The following is a 26,980-nucleotide window of genomic DNA, read 5'->3' as shown; positions in this document are numbered from 1 at the left end:
ATATATATATATATATATATATATATATATATATATATATATATATATATATACTGTATATATATATATGTATGTATATATATATCAGGAAAAACACAGAGGCTATATCATTCCAACAAGCCTGTTTCGCTACAAGCCTGTTTCGCAGGTTTCCCTGATTTTATTATATAAAGGGGATTTTATTATATAAAATCCCCTTTATATAATAAAATCAGGGAAACCTGCGAAACAGGCTTGTAGGGAAACACGCTTGTAGGGATGATATAGCCTCTGCGCTATTTTGTCAGGGGATTTTATTAAAATCCTCTGACAAGCAGGGAAACCTGAGAAACAGGCTCGTAAGGATGAACTAGTCTCTGTGTTTTTTCCTGACCTAATGTATATTCCGCTCTACCCCGGCATTGAGCACTGTATATATATATATATATATATATATATATATATATATATATATATATATATATATATATATATATATATATATATATATATATATATATATATATATATATATATATATATATACATATATATATATATATATATATATATATATATATATATATATATATATATATATATATATATATATATATATATATATATATATATATATATATATACTGTATATATATATATATATATGTATGTATATATATATCAGGAAAAAACACAGAGGCTATATCATTCCAACAAGCCTGTTTCCCTACAAGCCTGTTTCGCAGGTTTCCCTGGTAGTCAGGGGATTTTATATAATACAATCCCCTTTATATAATAAAATCAGGGAAACCTGCGAAACAGGCTTGTAGGGAAACACGCTTGTAGGGATGATATAGCCTCTGCGCAAATCCCCTTGTCAGGGGATTTGACGAGCAGGGAAACCTGCGAAACAGGCTTGTAAGGATGATATAGTCTCTGTGTTTTTTCCTGACCTAACGTATATTCCGCTCTACCCTGGTATTGAGCACTATATATATATATATATATATATATATATATATATATATATATATATATATATATATATATATATATATATATATAAAAGTTTGGGGACCCCTGTTGTAGACATTTGTATTCCCTCTGTTTTCATGATTTAATTTTTTTCCAATAAATATGAGACAAAAACACCCTCTCTTGAAGAGTCGTTTGTTTTGGTTGACAGAAAGCGAGTCATTTGCATGATGTTGAATATTCATTAGAGCCCACGGTGGAATGGTGGTGTAGGAAACATGGTAGTTAAGCATGTTTTCAGGGTTTTTTCTTTTTTTGGAGGTGTTAACCATTAATCCACTGGAGGAGTACAAGAACACACTTTTTTTGTTCTTGTTTCCCAGCCAATTTAAACTCTGCTCACACCTCTCAAAGGGATCACTCTCGTCATTCGGCCAAGGTAGGATCCAGCTACTTTTAAAAACAGACTTTTATTGTGTGTTTTGAAAACAAAATGTATTTTAACCTTTAACATTTCATAGGTTACGTATTTGAAGCCGTCCGTAATAATGTTTGCGATTGAGTAACAAGAAGCAATGTGGGTCTGAAATATTTACAGGTAGTCATGGCTGATTGCAAGGCTGGACCTCTGCTCGTTTTTGCTCTCACGGTAAGACCGAAGCATGAAATATCTCTTTTTTTTTTTACCTTTATAGAGAGAAAAGTAGAAAATAAACAGATTTTGTCTCTCTGCTTTATAGGTGGTGATGAACATATTTGCATCCTGCCTAGGAGCCAATGTTAAATTAGGTGTGCCTGAGAACTACGATGGCATTTTCCCCTGGTATTTAGCCAAGGTAAGAAGACCATTTTCTTTTTCACAATATCATCATCATCATCATCATTTTTATTTATCTCCTTCATTGATGTGCATCTTTGATAGACAATTATACCACAATTATTCAGTTACACCGTTACACACCAATGCCTGAGAAGGAGCAGGATGAAGAAAAATCTTATATTTTCCTGCCCCCTTCACATAATACATAGTCTTACTTAATGATATGTGAACCAACAATTACATCCAAATATAACGAAAACAAAACAAAACAAAACAAAACAAAAAAAAAACACAAGTGCAAAACTTCATGAAGTACAAACCGAACAAAAATACAAAAGAAGTAATATACAGGTACACCTCACAGGATGATACAAAACAGATACAAAACCAGGCAAAAAACAAGTAAATTAATAAATATAAAGCAAAATGTAAACACTTATGGCTGTCCATATGATTTTATTGTTCTGTCTTTATATATTTTTTTCAATTTGAATATATTTTTACAATCTTTTATCTCATTATAAAGAGAATTCCATAGTTTAACCCCCACCACTGATATACACATTTGTTTTAAAGTTGTCCTTGAATACTGATGTTGGAAATGACCTTTTCTTCTATGCTCTTCATTCTCAGAAGTGATGACAAACATTTTTTGTAAATTTGCTGGTAATGTTTTGCTTTTAGCCTTAAACATGACACATAATGTCTGTAACTTTACTAGCTCCTGTAATTTCAATAAACCTGAATTAATGAATAATATGTTAGTGTGTTCTAAGTAATCTACTTTATGAATAATCCTTATAGCTCTTTTCTGTAGTTGATACAATGCCTTTATGTTACTCTTATATGTATTCCCCCACACTTCCACACAGTAGTTGATATATGGCAATATAAGTGCACAATACAATATACGCATTGCCCTATAATCTAACACATATTTTACCTTATTTAATATAAAAATACTCTTAGACATCTTTTTCCGCAGATGTGCAATATGAGATTTCCATGTCAGACCGTCATCCAGTATCACTCCTAAAAATCTAAGTTCAGAAACCCTTTCAATATCTATTCCATTTATTGACAATTTGATCGTTTCCTCCCTTTTCCTCTTACAAAAAATCATGAACTTTGTTTTTTTCTACATTTAATGATAATTTATTGGCATCAAACCATCTCTTAAGTTTAATCATTTCCTGTTCAATAATTTTTGATAATGCTTTTAAGTCGTGTCCCGAACTATAAAAGTTGGTGTCGTCCGCAAATAATACAAATTTCAATAACTTTGATACCTCACATATATCATTAATATATAAAATAAACAATTTTGGTCCCAAAACCGAACCTTGTGGAATTCCACATTCAATCCTCATTTGATCAGATGTATTACCCATAAAATCCACAAACTCTTGTCTATTATCTAAATAACTTCTTAGCCAGTCTAAAACTACTCCTCTCACACCAAATGAATACAACTTGGACAATAATATAGAATGATCTATAGTATCAAATGCTTTTTTAAGATCGATAAATACCCCTATAGTGTATTTCTTATTATCAGTTGCTGTTGCTATATCCTCAATTATATTCATTACAGCTGAAGCAGTGGATCTATTGGTCCGGAATCCATACTGGCTCTCACTCAACAACATGTTCTTTTCAATAAAACTATCTAATTTTTTTACAAATATTTTTTCAATTATTTTAGAAAATTGTGACAGTAGTGACACTGGTCTGTAATTAGTGAATCTATGTTTATCTCCCGTTTTAAAGAGTGGAATTACCTTTGCTACCTTCATTTTATTTGGAAAGGTCCCTGTTTGAAAAGAAAGATTAAAAATATAACAAAGAGGTTTGATGATACAGTCAATAGTCTTTTTTACAATTATCATGTCTATACCATCACTGTCTGTTGATGTCTTATTTTTCAGTTTTGTTACCACCGATACAATTTCATTTTCACTAACATCTCCTAGAAGCATGGACTGTAGCACTTTGCTTCCCCCTCTCCATCCACTCTGTATATCTTTATGTTCTCCAATACTCTCTGCCAATTTGGGTCCAACATTCACAAAAAAAGAATTGAATCCGTTTGCCACCTCATTCATATTTGTTATCATCTTATTATCCTCATTGATAAAATGGCTTGGTGGGTTTGTAGGCCCAGATGTTTTTCCTATTACCTTGTTCAGAATATTCCAAGTTCCTTTGATATTGTTTTTATTTTTTTCTAGTAAATTATTATAATATTCTCTTTTTGCTTGTCTCATTATTGTTATCAATTTGTTTTTGTAAACCTTATATTTTGTTTCAGCATCCTTTGTTTTTACTTTTATGAAATCTCTATAAAGTTTGTTTTTCTTTTTACAAGCATTCTGTAGTCCCTTTATAATCCAAGGCTTTTTATTGTAGCTGTCTCTTTGTTTCCATACATTCGGACAATGCTTTTCATACAATGATAAATATATATTAAGAAAAGCCTCATATGCAGCATTTGCTTCTCCCCCATACACCTCATTCCAGTCTGTTTCAAATAAGTCCTTCCTAAACCTATTTATTGCCTCTTCAGTTCTTTTCCTTACATATCTATGAGTTTTTTCCTCCCTCTTTTTATCAATTGGACAGTCATAAGTAAGAATATGAATATGAAAAGAAAAAAAGTGTTCTATTGATTGAAACATTGCACTCGAGTAAGGGTACCGTTACTTTGGAGCAGGGTTGCGTAAAGTGCGGCATGGGGGCCATTTGTGGCCCAGAGCTTGAGTTTTGTTGGCCCGTTACATGTTGTCCGGTAAAAATGTAAAAAAAAAATCAGCACAAAGATTTAATGTTATGATTAATCTGTTGGAAAAAATAATATTTGACAGCACAAAAAAACTTTTCTCCGCGATTACCCACCATTAATCATGAGTTAACTACAGACAAAATGTGATTAATTGCATTGTTATTTCAACTATGCAAGAAACCTGTGATTAATTGTGATTATTCCAAATTAAAAAAAAGAGTGACTAATCTAATTAAAAAATAAATAATTTGACAGCACTAATAAAACAAACTCTATCTGCCATTAATCATGATAATTATGAGTTAACTAGTAAATGTGGTTAATCACATTTCTATTTATATTATGCAAGCAAGTGATTAATCATGATTAATCCAATGCAAAAGTATGATTAATCTGAATGAAAATAGTAATAACTTGACACCATAAATAAAACACTTTTCTCTGCGATTAATCACCATTAATCATGAGTTAACTACAGACAAAATGTGATGAATTGCATTTTTATTTAAATTATGCAAGCAACTAATGACCTGTGATTAATCCTGATTAATCCAAATTGAGATGGTGTCTAATGTAGTTAAAACATATATTTTTGGATGTCACGAATAAAAAACTTCTATCTGCGATTATTGCGATTAATTATGAGTTAAAAACAGACAAAATGTTGGCCGGTAAAAATGTAAAAATAATCAGCAAAAAGATGTAATGTTATGAGAAAAAAGGAGAATGAGTATGATTTATCGGTGGGAAAAATATTTTGACAGCACAAAAAATAATAATTCTCTCTGCGATTACTCGCCATTAATCATGAGTTAACGACAGACAAAATGTGATTAATTGCATTTTTATTTCAATTATGTAAGCGGCTGATGATCTGTGATTAATTGTGATTATTCCAAATTGAAAAGTGTGACTAATCTAATTAAAAGATAAATAATTGAACTGCACTAATTAAAAAAAAACTCTATTTGCCATTAATCATGGTAATTGTGAGTTAACTAGTAAAATGTGGTTAATCACTTTTCTATGTATATTATGCAAGCAAGTAATAACCAGTGATTAATCATGATTATTCCAAATGCAAAAGTATAATTAAACCGATTGAAAATAATAATAACTTGACACCATAAATAAAACACTTTTTTCTGCGATTAATCACCAGTAGTTATGAGTTAACTACAGACAAAATGTGATTAATTGCATTGTTATTTAAATTATGCAAGCGACCAATTACCCGTGATTAATCCTGATTAATCCGAATTGAAAAGTGTGACTAATGTAATTAAAAAAACATTTTGTTGAATGTCTCAAATAAAAAACTTCTATCTGCGATTATTGCCATTAATTATGAGTTAAAAACAGACAAAAATGTTGTCCGGTAAAAATGTAAAAATAAAAATCAGCAAAAAGATGTAATGTTATGAGAAAAAAGCAGAATGACTATGATTAATCACCAGCAATTATGAGTTAACTACAGACAAAATGTGATTAATTGCATTGTCAATATAAATTGCGCAAGTGACTAATGACCTGTGATTAATCCTGATTAATCCAAATTGAAAAGCGTGACTAATGTATTTAAAAAATTTTTTTTTTGAATGTCACGAATAAAAAACTTCTATCTGCGATTATTGCAATTAATTACGAGTTAAAAAAAAGACAGAATGTTGTCCGGTAAAAATGTTTTTGAAAAATCAGCAAAAAGATGTAATGCTTTATGAGAAAAAAGCAGAATGAGTATGATTAATCTGTCGGGAAAAATATTTTGACAGCACAAAAAAAAAAATTCTCTCTGCGATTACTCACCATTAATCATGAGTTAACTACAGACAAAATGTGATTAATCACATTTCTATTTATATGGGGCGGTATAGCTCGGTTGGTAGAGCGGCCGTGCCAGCAACTTGAGGGTTGCAGGTTCGATCCCCGCTTCCGCCATCCTAGTCAATGCCGTTGTGTCCTTGGGCAAGACACTTTACCCACCTGCTCCCAGTGCCACCCACACTGGTTTGAATGTAACTTAGATATTGGGTTTCACTATGTAAAGCGCTTTGAGTCACTTGAGAAAAAGCGCTATATAAATGTAATTCACTTCACTTCACTATTATGCAAGCAAGTAATAACCAGTGATTAATCATGATTATTCCAAATGCAAAAGTATAATTAAACTGATTGAAAATAATAATAACTTGACACCATAAATAAAAAACTTTTCTCTGCGATTAATTGCCAGTAATTATGAGTTAACTACAAAGAAAATGTGACTAATTGCATTTTTATTTAAATTATGCAAACGACTAATGACCTGTGATTAATCCTGATTAATCCAAATTGAAAAGTGTGACTAATATAATTAAAAAATACATCTTAGGATGTCACAAATAAAAAATTCTATCTGCGATTATTGCCATTAATTATGAGTTAAAAACAGACAAAAATGTTGTCCGGTAAAAATGTAAAAATAAAAATCAGCAAAAAGATGTAATGTTATGAGAAAAAAGCAGAATGACTATGATTAATCACCAGCAATTATGAGTTAACTACAGACAAAATGTGATTAATTGCATTGTCAATATAAATTGCGCAAGTGACTAATGACCTGTGATTAATCCTGATTAATCCAAATTGAAAAGCGTGACTAATGTATTTAAAAAATTTTTTTTTTGAATGTCACGAATAAAAAACTTCTATCTGCGATTATTGCAATTAATTACGAGTTAAAAAAAAGACAGAATGTTGTCCGGTAAAAATGTTTTTGAAAAATCAGCAAAAAGATGTAATGCTTTATGAGAAAAAAGCAGAATGAGTATGATTAATCTGTCGGGAAAAATATTTTGACAGCACAAAAAAAAAAATTCTCTCTGCGATTACTCACCATTAATCATGAGTTAACTACAGACAAAATGTGATTAATCACATTTCTATTTATATGGGGCGGTATAGCTCGGTTGGTAGAGCGGCCGTGCCAGCAACTTGAGGGTTGCAGGTTCGATCCCCGCTTCCGCCATCCTAGTCAATGCCGTTGTGTCCTTGGGCAAGACACTTTACCCACCTGCTCCCAGTGCCACCCACACTGGTTTGAATGTAACTTAGATATTGGGTTTCACTATGTAAAGCGCTTTGAGTCACTTGAGAAAAAGCGCTATATAAATGTAATTCACTTCACTTCACTATTATGCAAGCAAGTAATAACCAGTGATTAATCATGATTATTCCAAATGCAAAAGTATAATTAAACTGATTGAAAATAATAATAACTTGACACCATAAATAAAAAACTTTTCTCTGCGATTAATTGCCAGTAATTATGAGTTAACTACAAAGAAAATGTGACTAATTGCATTTTTATTTAAATTATGCAAACGACTAATGACCTGTGATTAATCCTGATTAATCCAAATTGAAAAGTGTGACTAATATAATTAAAAAATACATCTTAGGATGTCACAAATAAAAAATTCTATCTGCGATTATTGCGATTAATTATGAGTTAAAAACAGACAAAATGTTGTCCGGTAAAAATGTAAAAATGTAAAACAAGCGGTAGAAAATGGATGGATGGATGGATGTATGGATGTATGTATATATATATATATATATATATATATATATATATATATATATATATATATATATATATATATATATATATATATATATATATATATATATATATTCCTTGCACACTAATTGACTGAAAGATTGTGCACTTGATGTCACGTTATCAATGGAAAAATGCATTTTTAGACAATATGATTTGCATGAGCGGCTAGGAGACACCAAGAGTAACAAGCAGTAGAAAATGTATTAGAAAGGACAGATAAAAAAAATAAATAAATAAAAATAAAATAAAATAAAAAATAAAATAAAAAAATTTAAATACAAATTTAATTTCGGATCCAGTCTGCGGGCCGTAGTTTAGGGACCCCTGTTCTACAGCATACAATACTCCAGCCCTGACTGGAGGGCGAGGCAGGTATAAGTAGTAGCCGGCTGATTGACACCAGGTGTGACCAGGCTGCCAATCAGCCGCAGGTGAGGGGAAACAGCGCTCAGGGAAACAAGCAGGAAACTGAACCAAAATAAGAGCGCTGACAGGAAATAAAACGCAAACACAGACGAAAAACTGAAACATAACCAAACTGTCAGTGACGAGCCTGACAGATATCAAATAATGCATTGCAAGAATGGAGGATCGTGTTGAATGGAGAATCCATTTTTTTGTTGTTGATTGATTTTCGGACACATTTAAATGACATGAATTGTCTCGCAAACATTGAATGCTGTCTTTTTCTCCTCACAATTAAAAACATAAACAAACAAAAAAATAATAATAAAGTAAGAAACCACAGACAGCTGAATTCCTGAATGACCTTAGAGAGACATAGCAACCCATGAGCACACAAAAGGCTCATCAACCACCCCCACTTAAATTGTGATTCAATCAGGGTTAATTTGGAGATCATTTTCTCGTACATATCTCAGAAAGGCACCCCACAGTTCTTGAAACTGAGAATCGATTGTAAATCAAATCGTCACCCCGGGAATCGGATGTAATCAGTTGGGTGGTACTTTCTCAAATTATTCAACTTTGGCGACACACAATCGACGTCGAGTTAGCTTTTGGCTCTCAACAATTGCTTAGTCTTCGGAGAATAAATCCATGTCACGGCTGACATTTATTTCGCTGCTCCAAGTTCGCTTATTCCGTTTACATCCGCGGCAAAATACCACTGGAAGTGCGACGGGAAAAGGTCGACTCTGATTGGCTGTTGTCACGGACGAGTAAATATGCTGACAGCTGCTCATCGATCATGTAATAGCCCAAGAAGCATGTACCACAAAAAATGCACTTATTACGTTATAGCAGGGCTAACGTTAGCATTTCTGCAGCTAAAATATAAAAATCCTCTACAAATTACCACGACATGATTTCTCTAGTTGGAAGTGGAATTTTTGTAGGCTGTGAGCATTTCTACTGACACAGATGATGATATAAACGTTATTTTTCATATTTTGTAAATAAACACTGAAGAGTATTGACGTCATATCACTTTTTACAGAGTGTAGTTGGAGTGTGGTCATGTGACTGCCTGGCACCGTTCGATTGGTATATTGATTGGTGAAATAAGTGAAACAGTCATGTGACAGAAGTCTCTCTAACGAGCCAAAATAATATGTCTCTGCAATCAGTAGATTATAAATAACTAGATGAGGGAGTTCCTGAAGGAATGATGTGAATGCTCCAATGCTGAAGTTAAACTGAAATCCTGGAATTTTTTTTAGAATTGTTGAAGTAGAGCACACAATTCCCGAACAGGCGGAATATTTTGAAGTTGGAACAGTTTGAATCAGATGAAAAATGCTGGAGTTGTGGAACTTTGAAGAATGTCCCATTGAATTTCCCAAAACATTGGGAATTTCGGGAAAAGCGGGATTTTTTTTTAAAATGGTAAAAAACTTGAATGGCCTGAATGAGTTGAAATAGTTGGTGCTGGAATGTTTTAATGTCGAGATATGTTGAAGTAGTAACATGTTGAAATGAGAAATTCCTGGAATTTCGGGAAAGCAGCACATTTTTCCAGTTCAAAAAACAACTTTGTTTTTTGTTCTGATTAAGAGGAATGTTTTGAGGGTGGAATGGTTGGAATGCGTTGAAAAATGTGGAAGGAGTAGTCGCCAGAAAAAAAGGGTGAAAATAGGGCTTTGGAAAACCAGGAATTCTAGAAAATCCTGGAATTGTTTTAGAATTGTTGAAGTAGAGCACACAATTCCCGAACAGGCGGAATATTTTGAAGTTGGAACAGTTTGAATCAGATGAAAAATGCTGGAGTTGTGGAACTTTGAAGAATGTCCCATTGAATTTCCCAAAACATTGGGAATTTCGGGAAAAGCGGGATTTTTTTTAAAAATGGTAAAAAACTTGAATGGCCTGAATGAGTTGAAATAGTTGGTGCTGGAATGTTTTAATGTCGAGATATGTTGAAGTAGTAACATGTTGAATTGAGAAATTCCTGGAATTTCGGGAAAGCAGCACATTTTTCCAGTTCAAAACACAACTTTGTTTTTTGTTCTGATTAAGAGGAATGTTTTGACGGTGGAATGGTTGGAATGCGTTGAAAAATGTGGAAGGAGTAGTCGCCAGAAAAAAAGGGTGAAAATAGGGCTTTGGAAAACCAGGAATTCTGGAAAATCCTGGAATTGTTTTAGAATTGTTGAAGTAGAGCACAGAATTCCCAAACTGGCTGAATATTTTGAAGTTGGAACAGTTTGAATCAGATGAAAAATGCTTGAGTTGTGGAACTTTGAAGAATGTCCCATTGAATTTCCCAAAACATTGGGAATTTCGGGAAAAGCGGGATTTTTTTTTAAAATGGTAAAAAACTTGAATGGCCTGAATGAGTTGAAATAGTTGGTGCTGGAATGTTTTAATGTCGAGATATGTTGAAGTAGTAACATGTTGAATTGAGAAATTCCTGGAATTTCGGGAAAGCAGCACATTTTTCGAGTTCAAAAAACAACTTTGTTTTTTGTTCTGATTAAAAGGAATGTTTTGACGGTGGAATGGTTGGAATCCGTTGAAAAATGTGGAAGGAGTAGTCGCCAGAAAAAAAGGGTGAAAATAGGGCTTTGGAAAACCAGGAATTCTGGAAAATCCTGGAATTGTTTTAGAATTGTTGAAGTAGAGCACAGAATTCCCAAACAGGCTGAATATTTTGAAGCTGGAACAGTTTGAATCAGATGAAAAATGCTCGAGTTGTGGAACTTTGAAGAATGTCCCATTGAATTTCCTAAAAAATTGGGAATATCGGGAAAAGCGGGATTTTTTTTTAAAATGGTAAAAAACTTGAATGGCCTGAATGAGTTGAAATAGTTGGTGCTGGAATGTTTTAATGTCGAGATATGTTGAAGTAGTAACATGTTTGAATTGAGAAATTCCTGGAATTTCGGGAAAGCAGCACATTTTTCCAGTTCAAAAAACAACTTTGTTTTTTGTTCTGATTAAGAGGAATGTTTTGACGGTGGAATGGTTGGAATGCGTTGAAAAATGTGGAAGGAGTAGTCGCCAGAAAAAAAGGGGGAAAATAGGGCTTTGGAAAACCAGGAATTCTGGAAAATCCTGGAATTGTTTTAGAATTGTTGAAGTAGAGCACAGAATTCCCAAACTGGCTGAATATTTTGAAGCTGGAACAGTTTGAATCAGATGAAAAATGCTGGAGTTGTGGAACTTTGAAGAATGTCCCATTGAATTTCCCAAAACATTGGGAATTTTGGGAAAATCAGGAATTTGTTAGAAAATGTTAAAAAACTTGAATGGCCTGAATGAGTTGAAAGGGTTGGTGTTGGAATGTTTTAATGTTGAGAAATGTTGAAGTAGTAACATGTTGAATTGAGAAATTCCTGGAATTTCGGGAAAACCGCACATTTTTCCAGTTCAAAACACAACTTTGTTTTTTGTTCTGATTAAGAGGAATGTTTTGACGGTGGAACGGTTGGAATGCGTTGAAAAATGTGGAAGGAGTAGTCGCCAGAAAAAAAGGGTGAAAATAGGGCTTTGGAAAACCAGGAATTCTGGAAAACCCTGGAATTTTTTTGAACTTGTAAAAAAGGCAGTTTAAATTTTCAGGATGGTGGAATGTGTTGAAGGTGGAATGGTTTGATGTATAAAGTAGTAATAATAATAATAATAATACATTTTATTTGTAAAAAAGCACTTTACATTGAGCAAACAACCTCAAAGTGCTACAGTGTATTAAAAAATAAAATAAAAATATAATAAAAATAAATACAAATAAAAACTAGAACAGCCTAATAGCTAGAACTAGTATGCATATATCTAAAAAAAAAAAAGGCTTTTTTTAAAAAGAAGGGGTTTTAAGCCTTTTTTAAAAGCATCCACAGTCTGTGGTGCCCTCAGGTGGTCAGGGAGAGCGTTCCACAGACTGCGAACGGCGGAGCAGAAAGCCCGTTCTCCCATTGTTCGTAGCTTTGGAGGAGGTGTCGTGTGGAGGATTTGGGGGTGAGTAGTTCTTTGAGGTAGAGGGCGGCATTACCATGGAGGCACTGGTGGGTTGGTAGGGAGACTTTATATTCCATCCTGAGTAGAACAGGAAGCCAGTGAAGGGATTTGAGAATTGGTGTGATATGGTCGTATTTCCGCACTTTCAGCAGGATCCTAGCAGCGCAATTCTGTGTGTATTGTAAAGTTCTTACTTATATCTGGCAGTAAACTTGCCATGAAAGCGCTAAAACATACCGGTGTAGTGAGTTTACATTATTCACTCAAGGAACTTTAGTTATTAGAGATGTTTTTTCACGGGACACATTTCCTGTGTTGTTGTTTCCGAATGAGGAGACGCTGCTCCGTTATTGATTGAAGTAAAGGGTTAGGATTAGGGTATGGTCCGGAAAATACGGTAATATAATATAAAACATTTTTTAACAAAAATTACAAATTAAAATCCACCCAAAATAATATTACGATATTCTTCTCGAAGCCAGTTCCAGATTTTAGGAGGCTAAACCGGAAACACAGCCTCTTTGTTGTACATGGTTAGGAGCTGCACTGCGTCAAACTGACACGTCTTTCCAAGCCTTTGTTAGCTTATTTAACGACAACAACACATTAGAAACACCTGTCAGTGTGATGGAGTGCAGCTCTACTACAGTAAAACTGCACCAACACACATATTGTTCAATTCTATATGACATGTATCAGAACTGTTTTAAAAAATATATATATGAACTGATGTTAGATCATGTATGATGACTTAAAGAAGCAGTACAGTGGAAAAACAAGTCGCCTCTTTATTGACGAAATTATCATACATAGCTGATGTGTCACACCAAAATACTAACAAAGTTTGATAGTAAATCGATGTGATCAAAATAGTATCAATTTCACAAAGCCATTTTGAGAGATAAGCTTGCCAGTCATGTGGTCGCATGATGTAGAGGAGGAACCACAGACCCCTTCCATAACAACAATACAAATCAAGCAGTCTTTGTGAGAGCCAACAACGATTAATTTGGAAAAAATTTGATCCAGGATCTTTTATTTTTTATCCTGTATATAAGGAGTAGAGATGTCCGATTATGGCTTTTATGGTGGAATTTTTATTTATTTATTTATTTATTTTTTCATAAAGAAATACAATCATGTGTGCTTACGGACTGTATCCCTGCAGACTGTATTGATCTACATCAGGGGTCACCAACCTTTTTGAAACCAAGAGCTACTTCTTGGGTACTGATTAATGCGAAGGGCTACCAGTTTGATACACACTTAAATAAATGGCCAGAAATAGCCAATTTGCTCAATTTACCTTTAACTCTATGTTATTATTAATAATTAATGATATTTGCACTTAATTGAACGGTTTTAAAGAGGAGAAAACACGAAAAAAAATGACAATTAAATTTTGAAACATAGTTCATCTTCAATTTCGACTCTTTAAAATTCAAAATTCAACCGAAAAAAAGAACAAAAAAAAACCAGCTAATTCGAATCTTATAGAACAAATTTAAAAAAAGAATTTTTTTGTAACATCATTAGTAATTTTTCCCGATTAAGATTAATTTTTTAATTTGGATGACATGTTTTAAATAGGTTAAAATCCAATCTGCACTTTGTTAGAATATATAACAAATTGGACCAAGCTATATTTCTAACAAAGACAAATCATTATTTCTTCTAGATTTTCCAGAACAAAAATTTTAAAAGAAATTCAAAAGACTTTGAAATAAGATTTAAATTTGATTCTACAGATTTTCCGGAATAATTTTTTTGAATTTTAATCATAATAAGTTTGAAGAAATATTTCACAAATATTCTTCGTCGAAAAAAACAGAAGCTAAAATGAAGAATTAAATTAAAATGTATTTATTATTCTTTACAATAAAAAAGATAATTTTACTTCAACATCGATTTAAATTGTCAGGAAAGAAGAGGAAGGAATTTAAAAGGTAAAAAGGTATATGTGTTTAAAAATCCTAAAATCATTTTTAAGGTTATATTTTTTCTCTAAAATTGTCTTTCTGAAAGTTATAAGAAGCAAAGTAAATAAATGTATGAATTTATTTAAACAAGTGAAGACCAAGTCTTTAAAATATTTTCTTGGATTTTCAAATTCTATTTGAGTTTTGTCTCTCTTAGAATTAAAAATGTCGGGCAAAGCGAGACCAGCTTGCTAGTAAATAAATACCATTTAATAAAATAGAGGCAGCTCACTGGTAAGTGCTGCTATTTGAGCTATTTTTAGAACAGGCCAGCGGGCTACTCATCTGGTCCTTACGGGCTACCTGGTGCCCGCGGGCACCGCGTTGGTGACCCCTGATCTACATTGATATATAATGTATATATTGTGTTTTTTATGTTGATTTAATTAAAAAAATAAAAAATAAAAAATAAAAAAATATTTTTTTATTTCTTGCGCGGCCCGGTACCAATCGGTGGCCCGGTGGTTGGGGACCACTTGTTTAATGGATTTAATGAAACACAAATAATCATATAAAGTCAACTTGTTTTTCCACTCTACTGCTACTTTAATATAATTCTGTGGCAAAAGAAGTAATCACAAAAAAATTCGGCATCCTGGTGTAAAGAGCAGTGCTGGCTATCGGGTTGATAGCCTGGGCTTTTAGCTCGGTAGTCAGCACGCTCTCCTCTCATGCCGGCGACCTGGGTTCGAGACCCGGACGGAACAGCCACGAAAAACACAACATAGTCAAAAGAGAGAAGTACACAACCGCTACAATGGTGCCGTGACCCGGATGAGAGTGAGGTCTCGGGTGGGTTTAACTGAGGCCAGTCAGTGTGGCCGGGGCCATTTGTACGTTGGTGAACCTCACCTATTAGTAAACCTGACCACATCAAGAGCAGTGCTGGCTATCAGGTTGACAGCCTGGGCTTTTAGCTCGGTATTCAGATCCCAAATCAGGGCAAGGAAAAACTCAACCCAATGGGACAACGAGAAACCTTGGAGGGGACCGGTGCAATGGACGTCGAGTGGATCTAGCATAATATTGTGAGAGTCCAGTCCATAGTGGATCTAACATAATAGTGAGAGTCAAGTCCATAGTGGATCTAGCATAATATTGTGAGAGTCCAGTCCATAGTGGATCTAACATAATAGTGAGAGTCAAGTCCATAGTGGATCTAACATAATAGTGTAAGAGTCCAGTCCATAGTGGATCTAACATAATAGTGAGAGTCCAGTCCATAGTGGATCTAACATAATATTGTGAGAGTCCAGTCCATAGTGGATCTAACATAATAGTGAGAGTCCAGTCCATAGTGGATCTAACATAATAGTGTGAGAGTCCAGTCCATAGTGGATCTAACATAATAGTGAGAGTCCAGTCCATAGTGGATCTAACATAATAGTGAGAGTCCAGTCCATAGTGGATCCAACATAATAGTGTGAGAGTCCAGTCCATAGTGGATCTAACATAATAGTGAGAGTCCAGTCCATAGTGGATCTAACATAATAGTGAGAGTCCAGTCCATAGTGGATCTAACATAATAGTGAGAGTCCAGTCCATAGTGGATCTAACATAATAGTGTGAGAGTCCAGTCCATAGTGGATCTAACATAATAGTGTGAGAGTCCAGTCCATAGTGGATCTAACATAATAGTGAGGGTCCAGTCCATAGTGGATCCAACATAATAGTGTGAGAGTCCAGTCCACAGTGGATCTAACATAATAGTGAGAGTCCAGTCCATAGTGGATCTAACATAATAGTGAGAGTCCAGTCCATAGTGGATCTAACATAATATTGTGAGAGTCCAGTCCATAGTGGATCTAACATAATAGTGAGAGTACAGTCCATAGTGGATCTAACATAATAGTGTGAGAGTCCAGTCCATAGTGGATCTAACATAATAGTGAGAGTCCAGTCCATAGTGGATTTAACATAATAGTGAGAGTCCAGTCCATAGTGGATCTAACATAATAGTGAGAGTCCAGTCCATAGTGGATCTAACATAATATTGTGAGAGTCCAGTCCATAGTGGATCTAACATAATAGTGAGAGTACAGTCCATAGTGGATCTAACATAATAGTGAGAGTCCAGTCCATAGTGGATCTAACATAATAGTGAGAGTCCAGTCCATAGTGGATCTAACATAATAGTGTGAGAGTCCAGTCCATAGTGGATCTAACATAATAGTGAGAGTCCAGTCCATAGTGGATCTAACATAATAGTGTGAGAGTCCAGTCCATAGTGGATCTAACATAATAGTGAGAGTCCAGTCCAAAGTGGATCTAACATAATAGTGAGAGTCCAGTCCAAAGTGGATCTAACATAATAGTGAGAGTCCAGTCCAAAGTGGATCTAACATAATAGTGTGAGAGTCCAGTCCATAGTGGATCTAACATAATAGTGAGAGTCCAGTCCATAGTGGATCCAACATAATAGTGTGAGAGTCCAGTCCATAGTGGATTTAACATAATAGTGAGAGTCCAGTCCAAAGTGGGGCCAGCAGGAGACCATCCCGAGCGGAGACGGGTCAGCAGCGCAGAGACGTCCCCAACCGATGCACAGGCGAGCGGTCCACCCCGGGTCCCGACTTTAGACAGCCAGCGCTTCATCCGTGGCCACCGAACATAGCCAAAAGAGAGAAGTACACAACCGCTACAATGGTGCCGTGACCCGGATGAGAGTGAGGCTTAGGGGGGTGGGTTTAACTGAGGCCAGTCAGTGTGGCCGGGGCCATTTGTACGTTGGTGAACCTCACCTATTGGTAAACCTGACCACATCAAGAGCAGTGCTGGCTATCAGGTTGACAGCCCGGGCTTTTAGCTTGGTAGTCAGCACGCCTGCCTGCTATGCCGGTGACCAGAGTTTGAGCCCCGGGTGGAAAAGTAGCGAAAAACACAAAGTACACAACCCCTAGATTTGCTCATTGAATGAAACCAATGTTGCAATGCAAATATAGTTATAGTTATTAACAACATTTCTACTAGCAAACTCAATAAATCAAATAAAAGCGAGCTACGAAGGCAACAGTCTCTCTCTTTCCTCGGTCTGCACTCAAGGTTTAAGCCCCCCGACTTATAACGTGAGCGCTCACATTCGCTTTGCAGACGTCAGACTCACCTTCTGAATTCCATCCAGCTGGTCGGGAAGGCGGCATTTTTGTTCACACATGCCACTCCACTTGGTTCTTTGACTGACTGCATTGTGCTTCAGTCACGTAACATGACACATTTTTGCACTTTGTGCCACATTCAATGTCAGTAACTCTTCAAATAGAATGAAAATGTTGGATGATGTAGTTTCTCTTTAAACCCCTTCTTGAAAATGGCCTTGCAAATATATACAGTCGCGTTAAAAAGTTGACATACACTTGTAAAGAACATAATGTCATGGCTGTCTGGAGTTTCCAATCATTTCTACAACTCTTATTTTTTTTGTGATAGAGTGATTGGAGCACATACTTGTTGGTCACACAAAATAACATTCATAAAGTTTGGTTCTTTTATGAATTTATTATGGGTCTACTGAAAATGTGAGCAAATCTGCTGGGTCAAAAGTATACATACAGCAATGTTAATATTTGCTTACATGTCCCTTGGCAAGTTTCACTGCAATAAGGCGCTTTTGGTAGCCATCCACAAGCTTCTGCTTGAATTTTTGACCACTCCTCTTGACACAATTGATGCAGTGCAGCTAAATATGTTGGTTTTCTGACATGTACTTGTTTCTTCGGCATTGTCCACACGTTTAAGTCAGGACTTGGGGAAGGCCATTCTAAAACCTTAATTCTAGCCTGATTTAGCCATTCCTTTACCACTTTTGATGTGTATTTGGTGTCATTGTCCTGTTGGAACACCCAACTGCGCCCAAGACCCAACCTCCAGGCTGATGATGTTTAGGTTGTCCTGAAGAATTTGGAGGTAATCCTCCTTTTTTTATTGTCCCATTTACTCTCTGTAAAGCACCAGTTCCACTGGCAGCAAAACAGGCCCAGAGCATAATACTACCATCACCATGCTTGGCGGTAGGAATGGTGTTCCTGGGATGAAAACAATTGGAAACTCACGACAGCCATGATATAATGTTCTTTACAAGTGTATGTAAACTTTTGACCATGTATATATATAATATGGATATGTATATATACACACATACATACTTATATACATATATGGGCGAGCCAATTTATTAAACAACATTTCATTTTTCAAGCTAACACATAAAGCAAGACAGGTATGGAATATATATGCATATATACACTACCGTTCAAAAGTTTGGGGTCACCCAAACAATTTTGTGGAATAGCCTTCTTTTCTAAGAACAAGAATAGACTGTCGAGTTTCAGATGAAAGTTCTCTTTTTCTGGCCATTTTGAGCGTTTAATTGACCCCACAAATGTGATGCTCCAGAAACTCAATCTGCTCAAAGGAAGGTCAGTTTTGTAGCTTCTGTAACGAGCTAAAGTGTTTTCAGATGTATGAACATGATTGCACAAGGGTTTTCTAATCATCAATTAGCCTTCTGAGCCAATGAGCAAACACATTGTACCATTAGAACACTGGAGTGATAGTTGCTGGAAATGGGCCTCTATACACCTATGTAGATATTGCACCAAAAACCAGACATTTGCAGCTAGAATAGTCATTTACCACATTAGCAATGTATAGAGTGTATTTCTTTAAAGTTAAGACTAGTTTAAAGTTATCTTCATTGAAAAGTACAGTGCTTTTCCTTCAAAAATAAGGACATTTCAATGTGACCCCAAACTTTTGAACGGTAGTGTATATATATATATATATATATATATATATATATATATATATATATATATATATATATATATATATATATATATATATATATATATATATATATATATATATATATATATATATATACTGTATACATAATCATTTATATATAATAATGAATACATATATACATATATAATAGTATATATAATATATATATAATAGTATAAATATTATATATTCTATTCTATATAAGTATAAACATGCATTTGTTTTGATTCGTTATCGCCCTATTTTAGTCAGGGGAAAATAGGTTGTTGCAATTTTTCAACATGGTGACAGGTTGATAAACATCACGAGTCGGGTCCAATCTCAAACGGCTTGTTTGGAACGAGGCAAAATTGTATTTCCAATATCTTCTCATGGGTTGAATTCACATTCTCGGCACTCGTTTGGATCCCAAATACACAAAAACTGATGCCGACAGGCAAGAAAAAGCAGGTTTTGCATCATACTTCAACATAAAGTATAACTCACATCTGATTGGCTTTCTGCTTAATTTAACACCATCTCATGAAAAGGTGAATTAGTCCAGACACGTCTTCTAATTATAATATAAATACCTGTTTCGCTTTTTAAACTCGCGTGTTTTCCGCAGCTCCACAGCCTGACAGGCAATTACAGCGACTTAGTGGTGACGGGGGACGGTGAAGGTATTTTTGGAGTGGACAGCCAGTTCCTTTATGCCCTGAAACCACTGGACCGGGAGAAGCAGCCATCTTACTCTCTGCAGGTATGCTTGCATGCATTGTGCAGCAGGTCGTCAACTCAATCGATAGCTTGCTGTGCAATAGCATTGAAAAAAAAAAAAGGTATTCCAACGTGAAATCACATTTTCCCTTAGTGTTGAACGCAGGGTACTGTGTTGCATGCATTACAGAGTTGTCCTTGGTTTTGCTTGAAGAAACGCTCACACACACACATATACACATTATTCTCTGAAATTATAATTGTGTTGGAAAGAGTGAGAGTATCTTCAATTCTACATCCAAAAAAAAATGATTGGTTATTTTGATAACCCAATGTATGAGTTGCGGGTGTTGGGTTGAATTTTGGAGTTATTTTTATGAAGAGCAATCCATTTTTTGGGTAGTAAGAGTGTTATTTTAACTCAAGGTCTGTGTTTTCAAAACTATGAACCATGTTCGGGGTGTTTTTCAATGAGTAACGCATTTTTGGGTAAAATTTTTTTTAAAATTTTTATTAAAAAGGTACTTTTTTCTTGAAGGGAAATTTATTAAGGATTAATCTCATTAACATTTTTTACAATCACACATTAAAATATTTGAGCACGCTGTATAGAACTACGATGACCGTACATGGCAATTCTTGTAAAAAAAAAAGTCACTCATATCTTGCTTTTGAGTATATTTTAATGGAATACAAATCATTTTGATCAGTAGTTGGGAAGGAGGAGGACAAACCAGCGGTAAAATTTATAATTTTTAACTAACTATTGGGTTAAGGAGCGCTAAATTGAGCAACTCAGTAGTTGGGTTTGGAATAACCCAACATTTTAGTGATCATAACTCACATTTCATAACATTGGGTTATGAATCAACCAACATTGAGTTAGCATAACTCAACTTTTGGGTTAAATAATTCAACCCAATATTTTGGTTGGGAATAACCCAACATTGTAGTGAGCATAACTCAGCTTTTGTGTTGAATGAATTCAACCCAATAGTTGGGTTATGAATCAACCAACATTGAGTTAGCATAACTCAACTTTTGGGTTAGATCAGGGGTGTCAAACTCATTTTAGATGGGGGGCCACATGGAGAAAAATGTACTCCCAAGTGGGCCGGACCGGTAAAATCACGGCAGGATAACTTAAAAATAAAGACAACTTCAGTGAACAATGGGAGACCGGGCTTTCTGCTCCGCTGCTCCCAGTCTGTGGATGCTCTCCCTTACCACCTGAGGGCACCACAGACTGTGGATGCTTTTAAAAAAGGCTTAAAAACCCTTCTTTTTAAAAAAGCCTTTTTTTTTTTTTTTTTTTTAGATACATGCATACTAGTTTTAGCTATTTGGCTGTTCTAGTTTTTATTTATTTTTTATTATCTTTTTATTTTTTCTAATTTATTTATTTATTTTATTTTATTTTTTTAATACACTGTAGCACTTTGAGGTTGTTTACTCAATGTAAAGTGCTTTTTACAAATAAAATCTATTATTATTATTATTAAAAAAATAATATAAAAATCAAATTACAGGATGTTATTTATGTAGTTTGCTTACATCGTGTGGTATATTTTTTATTTTTTTTTACATATGTAGCATAATCTAGAAAGACACAAATAATTGCTATTGTGACATCTAGTGGACACAATTAAAACAGCAGTTTCTTTCATTCAAAAATTTCGGCTCATTTTTATACTTAGTAAACTCATCCCGCGGGCCGGATAAAACCTGTTCACGGGCCTGATCCGGCCCACGGGCCTTACGTTTGACACCCCTGGGTTAGATAATTCAACCAAATATTTTGGTTTGGAATAACAGAACATTGTAGTGAGCATAACTCAGCTTTTGGGTTCAATAAATTCAACCCAACATTGGGTTATGTATCAACCAACATTGAGTTAGCATAACTCAACTTTTGGGTTAAATAATTCAACCCAATAGTTTGGTTTGGAATAACACAACATTGTATTGAGCATAACTCAGCTTTTGTGTTGAATGAATTCAACCCAATATTTGGGTTATCAATCAACCAACATTGAGTTAGCATAACTCAACTTTTGGGTAAATAATTCAACCCAATAGTTTGGTTGGGAATAGCCCAACATTGTAGTGAGCATAACTCAGCTTTTGTGTTGAATTCATTCAACCCAATAGTTGGGTTATGAATCAACCAACATTGAGTTAGCATAACACAACTTTTGGGTTAAATAATTCAACCCAATATTTTGGTTTGGAATAACACAACATTGTAGTAAGCATAACTCATCTTTTGGGTTGAACGGATTCAACCCAATAGTTGGGTTATGAATCAACCAACATTGAGTTAGCATAACTCAACTTTTGGGTTAAATAATTCAACCCAATAGTTTGGTTTGGAATAACACAACATTGTCGTGAGCATAACTCAGCTTTTGTGATGAATGAATTCAACCCAATAGTTGGGTTATGAGTCAACCAACATTGAGTTAGCATAACTCAACTTTTGGGTTAAATAATTCAACCCAATAGTTTGGTTTGGAATAACACAACATTGTAATAAGCATAACTCATCTTTTGGGTTGAACGGATTCAACCCAATAGTTGGGTTATGAATCAACCAACATTGAGTTAGCATAACTCAGCTTTTGGGTTCAATAAATTCAACCCAACATTGGGTTATGTATCAACCAACATTGAGTTAGCATAACTCAACTTTTGGGTTAAATAATTCAACCCAATAGTTTGGTTTGGAATAACACAACATTGTATTGAGCATAACTCAGCTTTTGTGTTGAATGAATTCAACCCAATATTTGGGTTATCAATCAACCAACATTGAGTTAGCATAACTCAACTTTTGGGTAAATAATTCAACCCAATAGTTTGGTTGGGAATAGCCCAACATTGTAGTGAGCATAACTCAGCTTTTGTGTTGAATTCATTCAACCCAATAGTTGGGTTATGAATCAACCAACATTGAGTTAGCATAACTCAACTTTTGGGTTAAGTAATTCAACCCAATATTTTGGTTTGGAATAACAAAACATTGTAGTAAGCATAACTCATCTTTTGGGTTGAACGGATTCAACCCAATAGTTGGGTTATGAATCAACCAACATTGAGTTAGCATAACTCAACTTTTGGGTTAAATAATTCAACCCAATAGTTTGGTTGGGAATAGCCCAACATTGTAGTGAGCATAACTCAGCTTTTGTGTTGTATTCATTCAACCCAATAGTTGGGTTATGAATCAACCAACATTGAGTTAGCATAACTCAACTTTTGGGTTAAATAATTCAACCCAATATTTTGGTGTGGAATAACACAACATTGTAGTAAGCATAACTCATCTTTTGGGTTGAACGGATTCAACCCAATAGTTGGGTTATGAATCAACCAACATTGAGTTAGCATAACTCAACTTTTGGGTTAAATAATTCAACCCAATATTTTGGTTTGGAATAACACAACATTGTAGTGAGCATAACTCAGCTTTTGTGATGAATGAATTCAACCCAATAGTTTGGTTTGGAATAACACAACATTGTCGTGAGCATAACTCAGCTTTTGTGATGAATGAATTCAACCCAATAGTTGGGTTATGAATCAACCAACATTGAGTTAGCATAACTCAACTTTTTGGTTAAATAATTCAGCGCAAAAGTTGGGTTGAAAAAATTAACCCAAAAAGTTGAGTTAAAATAACCCAAATAAGGGGTTTGTCCTTTTCTGAACCAGCCGTCGGGTTAAAATTGGGTTATTTTTTCAACCCAACATTTTTGAGTGTGTCGTCACCTCGCTTTGTTTAGACTGCCTTAGAACAAAATAATGTGGTAGAACTCATCCCTATAAAAAGGCGATGTTTTGCTGTTAGATCATTTAAAATTTCATATGAATGTTGAGCAATGCGAATACAAAAAAAACAACCTACCACTTAATTAGAATAATGCACTGAATAATACTGTGAAAATATGCCTATTGGTGCTTCATCCATGCGAAAAACAAGCAGTTGGTATAATTTCTACAAAGAACATGAATTCCTGACCTTGTTTACAAGGCTGTAGCTTTAAAACCTTTCAGTAATGGTTACCCTGATAAGTGTGCATGTCTCACAAGGTTTCTTTCAGAGCATCAGGGCAACTCCAGAGCTTCACGGTCGAAGTGTGCGTCATAGACAAGAACGACAACGTGCCCACTTTCATTCAGGAAAGCATGCGAGGCAGCGTGCAGCTCGGCCTTCTCAAAGGTAAGCGAGCCGCACAAGGCTCACGGTAAAAAAACAAACCCGGTCTAATTTACGTAATAATATGTTACTTCAAATGCCTGATTTAGGTGTGAAGTGCAGGATGTGCCTGATTCATTAAAGATATACTTCAACTAGAAGGAGCATATCCTTCCGGCCAAGTAGTGTAGTGCGAGTCAATGCTTAATTTCACTTTTAAGTAGCATAAGCTGTCATAATGTGCCATACAAAGCAGGTAAGATCCACCCGTTGGTTCTGGTGCTTCATTTTCAATCAGACTCCAGAGACTTTTACAAGGGAAAGTACAGTCCCACTAAATTGGTGTTATTACTTTATAAATAGATGTAATCTCATATTATATAACAATGTAGAAGGTTAAGCCATGTCTGAGGTTCGTGCTGAAAAGGTTAGAGAGGCTGGTGAAAATCAATCTATTGCACTCACGCCACATGTGTCCCTCAGGGATACCCTTCATGCAGGTGGAGGCGCTGGACCGCGATGACCGCAAGACCGCCCACGCCGAGCTACGATTCCGCCTGATGGAGCAGACCCCCAGGATCCCCTCCCCTCAGATGTTCTTCATTGACTCCGTCACGGGAGAGGTTTCCCTCACAGAGGACGGTGAGTCCTTTGTTGTCCCTGCCAGGAACTACAAACGTTTGTATACATATATATATATATATATATATATATATATATATATATATATATATATATATATATATATATTTGTATACACATATATATATATATATATATATATATATATATATATATATATATATATATATATATATATATATATATATATATATATATATATATATATATATATATATATACCTGTATATATATATTTGTATACATATATATATATATATATATATATATATATATATATATATATATATATATATATATATATATATATATATATATATACATATATATATATATATATATATATATATATATATATATATGTATATATATATATATATATACATATATATATATATATATATATATATATATATATATATATATATATATATACATACACACATATATATATATATATATATATATATATATATATATATATATATATATATATATATATATATATATATATATATATACATACACACATATATATATATATATATATATATATATATATATATATATATATATATATATATATATATATATATATATATATATATATATATATATATATATATATATATATATGTATATATATATATATATATATATATACACACACACAAACCCCGTTTCCATATGAGTTGGGAGATTGTGTTAGATGTAAATATAAATGGAATACAATGATTTGCAAATCATTTTCAACGCATATTCAGTTGAATATGCTACAAAGACAACATATTTGATGTTCAAACTGATAAACATTTTTTTTTTGGCAAATAATCATTAACTTTAGAATTTGATGCCAGCAACACGTGACAAAGAAGTTGGGAAAGGTGGCAATAAATACTGATAAAGTTGAGGAATGCTCATCAAACACTTATTTGGAACATCCCACAGGTGAACAGGCAAATTGGGAACAGGTGGGTGCCATGATTGGGTATAAAAGTAGATTCCATGAAATGCTCAGTCATTCACAAACAAGGATGGGGCGAGGGTCACTACTTTGTCAACAAATGCGTGAGCAAATTGTTGAACAGTTTAAGAAAAACGTTTCTCAACCAGCTATTGCAAGGCATTTAGGGATTTCACCATCTACGGTCCGTAATATCATCAAAGGGTTCAGAGAATCTGGAGAAATCACTGCACGTAAGCAGCTAAGCCCGTGACCTTCGATCCCTCAGGCTGTACTGCATCAAAAAGCGACATTAGTGTGTAAAGGATATCACCACATGGGCTCAGGAACACTTCAGAAACCCACTATCAGTAACTACAGTTGGTCGCTACATCTGTAAATGCAAGTTAAAACTCTCCTATGCAAAGCGAAAACCGTTGATCAACAACACCCAGAAACGCCGTCGGCTTCGCTGGGCCTGAGCTCATCTAAGATGGACTGATACAAAGTGGAAAAGCGTTCTGTGGTCTGACGAGTCCACATTTCAAATTGTTTTTGGAAACTGTGGACGTCGTGTCCTCCGGACCAAAGAGGAAAAGAACCATCCGGATTGTTCTAGGCGCAAAGTTGAAAAGCCAGCATCTGTGATGGTATGGGGGTGTATTAGTGCCCAAGACATGGGTAACTTACACATCTGTGAAGGCGCCATTAATGCTGAAAGGTACATACAGGTTTTGGAGCAACATATGTTGCCATCCAAGCAACGTTCCCATGGACGCCCCTGCTTATTTCAGCAAGACAATGCCAAGCCACGTGTTACATCAACATGGCTTCATATATGAATATGGGTTGAAAAGGATTTGCAAATCATTGTATTCCGTTTATATTTACATCTAACACAATTTCCCAACTCATATGGAAACGGGGTTTATATATATATAAATATATATATATATATATATATATATATATATATATATATATATATATATATATATATATATATATATATATATATATATATATATATATATATATATATATATATATATATATATATATATATATATATATATATATATATATATATATATATATATATATATATTTATGTTTCTTTTTTTTGCCATTGCTCCAAAAAAAAAAAAGACAAACAAT

General features: G+C 34.3%; 1 protein-coding gene across 1 annotated transcript in view; it reads left to right on the top strand.

Moving 5' to 3' along the window:
- The first annotated feature begins 1,367 nt into the window (after window positions 1–1,367).
- Window positions 1,368–26,980, top strand: part of LOC133642576 (cadherin-16-like) — a 96,890-nt gene continuing 71,277 nt past the window's right edge. The window contains 6 exon segments of the mRNA XM_062036850.1: window positions 1,368–1,393; window positions 1,553–1,603; window positions 1,695–1,790; window positions 19,948–20,082; window positions 24,132–24,261; window positions 24,721–24,879. Of these exon segments, the coding sequence (XP_061892834.1) occupies window positions 1,559–1,603; window positions 1,695–1,790; window positions 19,948–20,082; window positions 24,132–24,261; window positions 24,721–24,879 (565 nt within the window). The 5' untranslated portion in view covers window positions 1,368–1,393; window positions 1,553–1,558.

This window comes from Entelurus aequoreus, linkage group LG02, assembly GCF_033978785.1.
Source record: "Entelurus aequoreus isolate RoL-2023_Sb linkage group LG02, RoL_Eaeq_v1.1, whole genome shotgun sequence".
Classification (NCBI taxonomy): Eukaryota; Metazoa; Chordata; class Actinopteri; order Syngnathiformes; family Syngnathidae; genus Entelurus; species Entelurus aequoreus.
Note: the sequence above shows the minus strand (reverse complement) of the source record. Positions and strands in the feature narration are given on the sequence as shown.